This window comes from Alligator mississippiensis, chromosome 13, assembly GCF_030867095.1.
Source record: "Alligator mississippiensis isolate rAllMis1 chromosome 13, rAllMis1, whole genome shotgun sequence".
Classification (NCBI taxonomy): Eukaryota; Metazoa; Chordata; order Crocodylia; family Alligatoridae; genus Alligator; species Alligator mississippiensis.
In genome coordinates, this window is record NC_081836.1 from 27017420 (window position 1) to 27028700 (window position 11281).

At 44.5% G+C, this 11281-nt stretch overlaps 1 protein-coding gene across 3 annotated transcripts in view; it reads left to right on the forward strand.

The window, feature by feature from the left end:
- Positions 1-11281, forward strand: part of PIGQ (phosphatidylinositol glycan anchor biosynthesis class Q) — a 61194-nt gene that overhangs the window by 17832 nt on the left and 32081 nt on the right. For all 3 annotated transcript variants that reach the window (XM_019493062.2, XM_019493061.2, XM_014597442.3), the window contains exons 2-3: positions 551-1248; positions 10410-10541. In XM_019493062.2, coding sequence (XP_019348607.1) covers positions 575-1248; positions 10410-10541 — 806 coding nt within the window. In that variant the 5' untranslated portion in view covers positions 551-574. The remainder of the gene's footprint in view (positions 1-550; positions 1249-10409; positions 10542-11281) is intronic.

Here is an 11281-nt window from a genome sequence, read left to right on the forward strand (position 1 = left end):
CCAGTTTCACTAGAAGGTCATTCCAAGAACTTGTGTTTATCAGAAGCTTGCCAAATACCTCTCTGTTGTTTATGATTTTAAATGCCATTGGGTGCATCTACATGAGATGCTACTGCACAGCCATTACTGTGCATTTATTCAGTACTTGCTAAATAAATACAAGTACTTAGCAAGTACTAAATAAATACTCAGTAACTGGAGTTACTGTGCAATAGCATCGGCAAACATCTTTTAGGTGATGCTACTGTGCAGTAGCCTAATAATACTGCACAGTAGCATATTAGCACTGTCTGTGCTGTGACACGCTACTGTGCATTATTTTTCATCTAGTGCGCAGTCAGCAGCAGCTCATGTAGATGCACCCAGTTTATGGTATTGGCTAATGTCAGGTCCTTAATCTCACTGCAGAGGCAATTCTTAGCAAGTGTTTGAATTTGGTGATTAGGAATGACACTGGGTCTTCATTCCAGTTGTTTTAATTTAATGCAGATACTTTTCTGGACTTTTTACTGCAGTCTATAAGTTTTTGGGTTGTTTTTTTTATTGGCAGGTAGAAAGTTCCTCAAGTATTCCTATGGTGGTACTGAAGGTCTTCTTCCCCTCTTGCTGCTCCTCAGCAGAAAGCGGTCTTTTGGTTGGCCATTGGATCCCAGAACAGAACTCTGCAGTTATCCTGGCTGTGGTCCATTTTCCTTTTATTCCTGTCCAGGTGAAGCAATACCTCTCTGAAGTCCGGCAAGTGACTCAGGTCAATGTTTCTGTACTGGGCACATGGAGTAACTGCAAAAAGAAGGAAGAGAGCTTGAGTGAGTTCCTGGAAGATCTTGGCACAATCTTTTCCCATGAGCCATGGATTCAGCTTTGCAAAGAGACAGACAGCAAGTTTTGGAGTTGTTCTATTATTCAGAAACACCCCAGTACTCCCAAGGAAGATGAAATTATCTTGGTGTATTATGACCAACGCAAAGTAATGCTTTCGCACCTCCATCCCCCAGGGAACCTGACCAACTCCACTGATCACAAAGCAGAGGATGCCTCAAAACTAGCTATCTTGTTTGACACAGTGGCAAAGAGCAAGGTACTGTTTATGAAAGACAGATATGATGATGGGCCCATCAAGCTGACCCACTGGCAGTCAGAAGGAGTAGAAGCCAGTATAATTGTGGAGTTGATGAAGCAAGCTTCCATTCCTGTGTGTATGCTGCTGACATTTCTGCTTTCATTTGTCTCCAGTGTCTGTAAAAGCAGGTATGGCTCAGCTTATGTGCTGTATGGAAACTTAAGGAAAGATTCACTGGCTATAGGCAAAATGCATTATGGTAAAGTCTCTTAACTAAGTTGGGTAAGGGGCAATGCGACTGTCCTCGAAGGGTCTACTTGTACAGGTGTCCAGTTTGATCACTGGGATTTCTTAGCTAACTCTGAATCAGTTTACTACAGTGAATATATACTATACAGCATCCATATCAAAACAAGGGGTGTCATTTCAACATAAAGAGTTGCTATTAATAGTAGCTCCATGCTTTTCAGAGTCAGAGGGAGGAAAGTGACTGTGACTGTTCCCCTGAAATCTTTAGGACACTCCAATTCAAGTAATGCTGAAGGAGTTGCTACTTACTTGCTTGTATGAGGTTTCAGGGGCAATAGATAGTACAGGGAAACCCTGGGTGGAACCTACTATTGAAGCCAAGTGAGCATGGAGAAGAAAGTAATATATTGGGAGTCTGGTCAAATGCAAGGTACATGGCTGCCATATTGGTAGCTATTATCTATTAAGAGTTTCCTCAAATTTCATGAGATTCTGAAAGGAGCTGTGAACTAAGCTGAGCCAATTTCAGTTTTCCCTGGGGACACCCACTCTGCCTTAGCTTCATGCATTTGTTTTCCCCAGTTACTCTATTATTTCAACCCCTGGATTTTCAGCCACAATGGCTTAATCCCTACTTGCTCTGAATTGCCCCTGAGACTGATGAACACTGTAAAGCACTGGCAAACACTGCCTCCAACTCCAACTTTTTTCTGAAGTCAAAGAGTGCTGCTGTACCCCAAGGCTGAATTAGCAGGAAGTTAATGGGAGGACACTGGACCATATACATCCTTGATGAATCTTTATTGACTTATACTGGTGTACTAACTGCAGTGGAGTTTCACCAACGTGAATGTACTGCCTCCAGTGTCATGTTCTTCAGAAGCTGGCACCAAAGTGCAGTTCCGAACAGATCTGAAAGAAAAAAGCCCTTCTATATAAAGCTTACAAACATGGCTGGGCAGTCCGTCTAGTGAGATTGTGTTGCACTGTCAAAAAGTGTATTGGGTTTCAGTTTCCAAGCTGCAAGAGGACAGTTTGATTAATCAGATTTTGATAACAGCTACTAAAGCATTCATGGGCAAATCTTTTCAAGTATAGCCTCAGGGTACGAGGAATGGAATCCTTTAACATGTTTCCAATAGTATAATACTGTCATAAAAATTACAGTGAACCATTTCTTACACAACAGTTGGCTTTTTCTGTCTGGTGTATAAAGCTAAAACTGTTATTTTTGTACTTGAGTTAGTGTAAATTGAGGGTAAGCAGAGGCCACTGATTTGTAGAATGGCACTGTTTACAGCAGGTCTTTATTTGCCCCCCTGATTATAGTCATGAGGAACTATTAAGCAGTGGTGAGATCACTAAATTGGAGTTCTAGTGTTTAGGGTTCTCTTGCCATCTCTCCATTGCCTCACTCTGTGTCCCGGGACAAATCACTGTCTCTCTGCAGCTCAGTTTCCTCCTTTGTAAATTGGATGTATATCTACCAAGGTGCCCTTGACTTAGGTGTTGTGACACCAGTTAGACATCTGGCCTCAGCAGGGTGATTGCAGGAAACAGAGTTAGGTGCCTAGGCTCTCTGTACAATCACTGGGAACTGTTAAGCACCTCCAAGGATGATCCATACAAACTCACATGCTGAGCTCAGGGTGCGTATCTGAAGTTCCAGTCCTCTCTGGAGTTCAGATGCTTGACCCAGGGCTTATACATTGGGTATTACATCTGCTTGGGATCTGGAGCTCACAGTCCTATTCTGAGAGTGAGTGCTTAGTTCAGCAGGGCTCACTTTTTTCATGACAGCAGCAACAGCACCCACCTTTTGTATAATAGCCTAGTGGTTAAAGCTCTCACCCAGGAAATAGATTACCTGGTCCTTGTCAGACTGGGAGGGTTCAAACCTATCTCCTACCTACAGGAGAATTTCCCAAACCCCAGGCTATAGAGCATTCTGCTGCTAAAGCTGAGCCACAGTGCAGCCAGGAACACTACAGTGATGGGGCCAGAAAGAGAGCAGGCAAGAAGGACCCTATCAGGGTAGCCTAGTGGTTAGGGCATTCAGCTGAGAGATCTGTTCCAGCTCAGCAGGAGTGTTTCTATTTTATCCACTGAATATCTAATGTAGAAAATCATAAGCCATCCTGGGAGCAGACACTAAGAACCTACACTCTACAATTGCAAGGGAATTTCTAGGGTGACTTGGAGTAGGGGAGGCCAGAGGGCACTCTGTGGGCTGTCCACTAGGCCTGTGCGAAGCAGCTAGTGTTCGCTTCAGATTTGGATTCGGCCAATTTGAGGGATAGCGATTCAATTTGGTGATTTGAATCACTGTCCCAAATCGATTCGGCTGAATCTGATTTGGAGATTCACCTAGTGCCGAATCTCCGAATCATGCAGGCCCACCCCCCGCCCACTATTCCAACCCTGGCAATGGCTGCCCCACCTGCCCCAGCTCCCGGCACTTTGAAAAAAAAAAAGCTCTGACTCACTGGGTGCCACCGGGTGGGGAGGTGCTTCCTGCTGCCCCCCACTGCCCCACGCTGCATGGGGGGCGCTCTGCACGAGCCTCCTGACCACCCCCCCACCACTTTCCCAACCTCCCCAATGGATGCCCCGCCTGCCATGGCCCTTTAAGAAAAAAACTCCAAAAAAACCCCAGACTCACTGGTTCCTGCCTGGCAAGGGGCAATCCCTGCTGCCCAGTGCCATGTTGGGGGCTCTTCTATGAGCTCCCCAAAGCCCTGAGGCTGCTGCAGGAGCTGGTGAGTCCCGGGGTTTTTTTCTTCTTTCTTAAAGAGCCGGAGCTGGGGCAGGCGGGGCAGCCATGGGGGGGCTGGGAGAGGGGGCGGGGGGCTCATACAGAGCCCCGCCATGCAGTGTGGGGCAGTGGGGGGCAGCAGAAATCACCCCCCCTCCCAGCAGCACCCAGTGAGTCAGGGCTTTTTTTCAAAGCACCGGGAGCTGGGGCGGGCAGGGCAGCCATGGAGGAGGGCTGGGGGAGCAGGCAGGGGATGGAGCCTGGCAGGGATCCCCCCATGGTCCCCTCCCCACTCCTCCAGCCCCTACTTACCAGCTCCAAGTCCAGCGCCAGCTCCATGTTGCAGCCACTGAGGACTGCCCAAATCATCAAAGCTCTCCGAATCTTTTTCAAAGATTTGGAGAGCTTCAGATTGATTCAGACCTTTTTATTGGTCCCTTTATTCGATTCAGATTTGGAGATTCAGTCACTGAATCGGGCCGCATCTCCTCCAAATCGAATCAACACCCAAAGCTTCACACAGCCCTACTGTCCACCCCTCCAAAGCCCATTGTAGCCAGACCCTAAGCACAATAAAATGATGTTGGTGTTTTATGTCTTATACATAAAATTTACTTCAGGTAAACTGCAATTTGGAAACAGCTTCTGAAAGAAGCAGTTACCTGGGGTAATTGCTTCTGGGAATCACTTAGCTCTTTGGGGACAGAATCAGGTGGAGAGTCAAATGGGGAGTTTTCCCTGCCTGAGCTTCTTAAAGTGGCACTCGCTGTGGCTGAAAGGTGCTGAGAGAGCTTCTGCTTGCACTTTAAAAGATGGACATCATATACTGCATATAAGGTATTTCAAGTTTAACTTGATGGAAAGAGATTAAATCAGCTGGGATGTATGAACTAACAGTTCTCGGGTTTAATGAGCAGGGCCTTCTGTGTGTTTCTGGGAAGGCCTCTCAGTTCTAACATTTGCATCTTCCCTTTGTGCTAACTAAGATCAAGTTTCCTTGTTTTCCTTGTTTCAAATTTTGTGGAGTGAGTGGGGTATGAGGAATTATTAGTTCTGATGAACTGGAGGATCACTTCTCAGCCTCTTGTGGGCTAAAATCAAATTTAGAAAATCAAATTTAGTATCTGCCCAACTTTAGGGGTTATTTCATATTTCCATTCTAAGCACCCTGCCTGTATATGCAACTAGAAAACAGGAGGGGGTAATCATCTCAGAAAATAAACTGGGTTGCCTGGTCAACAACATTACCTGGATGTAGTGAAGGAGACTTAAAAATGCCCATGTAGTCTATAAAAACTACATTGATCTGAAATATAGGCATCTCTTCACCACCACCCTGTGCTTAGAGGTGGTAATTGCAACTTGATTTTGAGGGATTCTTGGGCACAACTTCCATTACAATTGAAAGATCCCCTGTGCATCACCAGAAGCATTAGAATTATTTAATATTGTGGCAGGCAACTCTACACACTCCTTTTTTAAAAATAAGCTGTGTAATGGCCTCCTCCTGACATCCTCTGACCCCTCCAATGCCTCATCCAGATGGGAGGTTGTTTTCCTGGAATTGTAGCAGAGAGCAACAAGGCTGCCAAGATAATCTAGTTAATGGAGCTTTAACACTTGTGTGCAGTCCAGATTCAGAGAGATGGCTTCTCATCCAGATTCTGAGGGGCCACCCCCGCTCTTGGAACAAATGATCTGGATTGGAAAAATCATAATTTCACTATGTGGAGGGCATTTGATTGCAGCTGAAATTGCTTACATTTGGAGAGGCCCCAGACATTTACTCTACATCTACTGCTGTGTACTTGTCTGTTTAAGTAATGTAATGATATAAAAGCCATTTAGAAGTGTTTTCTGGTACATTTTAAGAAGTCATTCCATGTACTGTAAGCCTGATAAACAAATGGAAGCATTTGTGGCAACTTGCCATGCGTTGCAGGGATAATACACTACAGAAGAAATGCTTTTTTGGCTTTCTTGCTTGGATGTTATTACAAATGGAAATTTCTGTGATGAATCCTGCAACCACTTAATTGAGCTCTTTCTCTATGCGTCTGTTCTCAATATATTTTGGAGGTTATTTCTTTTGGCTGGGAATGTGGGATGGAGCTTGGGTTTCATGACATTTAGTACAAAGAAAAGGAGGAAAGTTTGGGATAATACAAAGAGGCATTGCACAGATTTTCATGAAACAACATTTGAAGCATGCCTGTTGCTGTTCCAGTGCTGGGCTTCTCTTCAACAGTGGCTACAGCTGGTTGGACACCCAGCCACTAGAAATCTGTATATTCATTATTACCTCTTTGCTGCTGCTGGTGAGGTGGCGGGGTGCTGTCCCAGGTTAGATGTGGTATTAATGTTGTCTAATGTTCAGTTGTGGTATTTCATATTGAAGGCCCATTAAGATATCTTTCGTTTATGATTCAGAAAAGAAAACAACTTTCAAAATTGCCTATTCCTGCTATTTGGTATCAATCTCTTCACCACCACCCTTTTAAACTAGTGAGGAGCAGGGGAAAAGGGAAGGGGGGATTGATTCAGGTAATGGAGATTTCCAACCCCCAAACCTGCTGTCTTCTACTTGAATTTGGAAGAGGTGGCAGATGTTGACTGGAACAGTGCTTCCTCGTCTTTAGCCTTTGGTGGACAACCTTCTAATGAGAGACCTTCCATTGCTACTCCCCTGCTTGTATAACAGGATTCTCAACTTCAGCAAAGGTTCCTCAGTCCATAGTTTGAGACCATGATCACAAAAGAAAACTCATCTCCACTAGTGCCTCAACAAATGTGTGAACCCGAGTCTTCAGGATCAGTAGCCAGTGTGACAACCCGCTGTTCCTCCTCCCCCTCAACACGTGTTCTTTCTTCTGTCACTTTGGATGTTACTTCCTGACAGGCCAGTGGAACAGCAGTGCAATAATTTGGCTGTGAGGTGGGTGGCTGAAGTGAAGAGGTGAGTAACTCAAAGGCTCTGAATTAAAGAGACTGGTTCACAGTGTGCAGCACTGAATTCAAAACTGATGCATCAAAAATCTGAATCAGTGGGGACCTTCAGGGCTTTGGATTTTCAATTGACAAACCCTCTGTGAAGTGTAGCTGAAGAGGCCCTGAGGGGCACCCATGGTTTAATGCCAACCACACAATTTGTGGATTTGATTTGTATGGCTAGGTTGATACATAAATTGCAGCACGAACCTAGTCTGCATCTTATCCTGCCCAGTCATAAATACATAATTGTATTTCCAAACCACAGGCAAAATTCAGCTAAATGAAGTTCAGAGGAAGCATCTGTAAGTCTCATGAAAGTCTCTGGGCTAAATTCACTAGTGATATAAATGATAGTGGGGTGTATGTTGTAGCCACATTGGTCTAAGGACATAGGGAGACAGGGTTCTTTGGGTGAATCTGATATCTTTTATTAGATCAACTTAAATTGTTGGGAAAAAAATTTTTAGGAAGCTTTCAGGCTTAAAAACCCTTCGTCAGGCTAAGGAAGCCTCTGCTGTTGGTGTGTGTTTTTCCTGGATGGAATGAATAGTAAAGAAGCCAGAGGCTGGGCTGGTATGCATGCAAGACAGGCAGGCAGTGAAAATGTAAAATGCCACCTCACCAATCTTAAAAAGGCTTTCACCCAACAAGGACACTCCTCCAGAGAGATGAATCGCACATTTGAAAGAGCCGCCTGGATACCACATGAAGAATTGCTGCAGTACAAAAGAAACCCCCCCACAAATCACACACCGCTGGTTTTGACATATCTCCCTTCCCTCAAACCTATATGGAAAATCCTCAAACAATTTCAACCCATACTAGAAAGAGACCCTATTCTTAAAGAGATCTTCCCAGAACCACCCATCCTAGCCTTCAAACAAGCACCGAACCTTGCTAACCTCATCACTAGAAGCAAACTTTTCCTAAGGCCCAGAAGACACCAAATGGATCCAGACCATGCCATGATAAGAAATGAAAAACCTGCTAACACATCTCTACCACCCCTACAATTACTACACCCTGCAACAGAGCCATCACCATTCCTGCATCTTATACTTGCACCTCCAGAAATGTAATACATCTCATCCAATGCCCCAAATGCCCTGATGGAAAATACACAGGAGAGACCAAACAACAACTGCGCACCAAAATGAGCACACACTGGAAATCTATCAAAGACAAGAATACCCTATTACCTGTGGGGGCACATTTCTCACAAGAAAACCACTCTCTCTCCAGTCTCTCAGTTCTAATCCTCAAAGCTAACTTACAGAACGCTTCTCAGAGAGGAGCCTATGAACTTCACTTCATCAACCTCCTGGATACAAAAAATCATAGACTAAATCTAGACATTGGATTTATGATACATTATAACCTGCCTGACATCTGACTCCCCAGGTAGCTCTCCACTTTTTAACTGCTACATCAATCCCCCTTCTGCCCCCAACCCAGCCTGTCTCTCACCCACTGACTTCTCAATTTACATCTTCACTGACTGCCCGTCTTGCATGCATACCATCCCAAGCCTCTGGCTTCTTTACTATTCATTCTGTCCAGGAAGATAACACACCAACTGCAGAGGCTTCCTCAGACTGACAAAAGGTTTTTAAACCCGAAAGCTTGCTAAATTTTTTTTTCCAACTATTTAAGTTGGTGTAATAAAAGATTCATCCAAAGAACCATAAATGATAGTGTAAATTCAAAAGCAAAGTAAAATAATGTGCATAGATGTGGTATGTATGCAAACTAAGTGAAACTGACATAAGCATGGCAAGAGACTGGGAAGAGATAAGCAAAGTGTTCCATGAGATAAGTAAGAAGCAGGTATAAATGAAGCAGTCCCCTTGCCCTTAATAGGGAAACTTCTGTTAGCTTTTGTAAAGGAGTCATACTGCTTATGTTGGGATCTAAGTTTAGTCCTCACAGAATCCCAAGTACAGTATGTTACAAGATTATACCACTAAAGCTATGGATAGACATGCATCTGAAGCACTCTGAATCCCACTCCAGTTTATGGTGCTTCCAACTCAGGGTGCCTCAGTGCTATACAGTTATGCTGCCCTAACCATGCCCTCAGCTGGAGCAGCACTTCAGAGTCACCACAATGGCATGCAGCAGTGGTAGTCTTCAGCCATGAGGCCCAACAGGGAGTTGCTTGGTTCTCTGGCATCCCACAGTGCTCTGCTTCCCCTTATCAAGGGAAGCGGTGGGGGAAGAGTGGGGTAGATAGCCAGACAGCTATCTTCTGTCCATTCAGCTATCCTTGGGACCCTCTGGAACCTGAATGACAGGCAAAGAATCCTTCCCTCCTGCTCCCTAGCTGGAGAACAGCCATCCCTGCGTGCTTTTCAGCCATTGTTTTCACTAGGCTCTGGTCTTGGGCTAAGCACAGACAGTCAAAAAGCCCAAGGCTGAATTGATTCAATCTTTGCAGGTTAGTCTAAGATGCAGAGATTAAGTTTTGAAACAACTAGACAGACACTCACTTTTGATTCAGGAAATGCAGCTACGTGCCTGCAGTGGCTCAGGCCAGAAGCTGCTGGGTGCTACAGCACAGCTCTCTGATAGGTAGCCAGCAGGGACTGTGTGTTTGTTTCCTCTTCCTGCTGCCCCCATGGTCTGTGGGATTTGCAGTCCAGAATCACAGCAGCTGGACTCTGCAGAGTTGTTTATCACTTCCTCTTCCTGCTTCCAGGTGCCTCCGGGATTTGTAGTCCACAGTCGCAGCCAGCAGTAAGTTTTTAGCAGGGCAGCTCTGTACTTGGGGGAAGGCAAGTTTAACCCCACTACTTGGCCCCAGACCCCAGCTTGGGTTTGTCGGGGGGGGGAGGGCAGGGCAGTCCCTCCCTCCCTCCCCACCCCCAAACCCTTCTCAGTTTAAAAGTTTAATTACAACACAAAAACCATTTGCAGCATTGATATCTGTACAGACCTCTGCTGGACATGAATAGAAGACTTGTTGTGGACTAAGAATAATGTGCAACCCTAACTGAACACCCTGACTTACAGACTATAGTTAAAAATGGGATTTCTTTCTTCTGGAGAATAAGTTTGATATACTGCTATAGAGGTACACACAGGAAGCTGTGAGACTGGCATCTGTATGGGGACAGAGTATGAATATCTTTCTTTGGAAAGACCACTTTCATTCCACATTCCCTGTCTTTCTAATGCTTGAGGGAATTTATCTCTAATATTTATTACATTTTGTCTGCATTCATATTATTTATATGTGTACAGAATCTTGCCATTACCTGAAACGTCTTGCACGGGAATTTGCCTGAATATCATACAATGTGCTTCAAAGCCAAAATTAACCAGGAGACATTCATTTCCCTTGTTTTTTTGCAGAGTGCTGAAGTTTTGGCCTTTATCTTTCATATGGAGCAAACTCTCAACTTGCGAACAATTGGGGCACCGGTTAGAGCACCTCCAGGTCATCAGCAGTAACAGGAAGGCTCAAAACCAGCCACAGCTAATGAGGTATGCTGTGCACATATATATACACACCTAATCTGACAGCTCACAGAGTTCATGACCTCTGTCTCCTGCTGGAGCCTTCATCATCTGTGAACCAAACAATTTCTGCTCTAGCTGCCAAGAAACTCTCCCTCCCCTGGCTCTGGTACCATAGAGTGGTTGTAATTTATTTGTTTTTCTGATACTAAGGGCCAGATTCTATTCCATTGATTAGGCACCATAAGCAGATTTAGATGCCTAAATAAAAACCCATTCCACCCAGCTCAAGTCCCTGAAAAACTGTTAAATCAAAAGGTGTGTGTTTCTTCATCCTCCTCACTGCTTTTTTTTGTGACTCAGTATTAAGGGTCAGATGATGGTGTTTTACAAGAGTAGATGCATTAATGAATCTTTACTATCTTGAACAGAGTGGATAGAATTGCACTTAGACACTTAAGTCCACTTATATGCTTGAAAAATGAAATAGGATCTGGTCCTAAGTCTGTTTTTATGAGATAGACATCTAGTTTTACAGTGATTATATAGTTGTACAGCAATATTTTTGGTCAAGGAAGAGAGAAGAGTTTTTCTGTCATCATTTCGATTCTAATATATTCCTGATCCCTTCACATCATGCTTATGCTCCCTGAATTACTCTGCTGGGAACCGTGCAAGGGAGCACCACCATGGAAACTCCCCCTGCCCCCTTTCTCCCATTCCTTCCACTCCAAATGCTGAAAAGAGATAATATGACCACTGTTAGG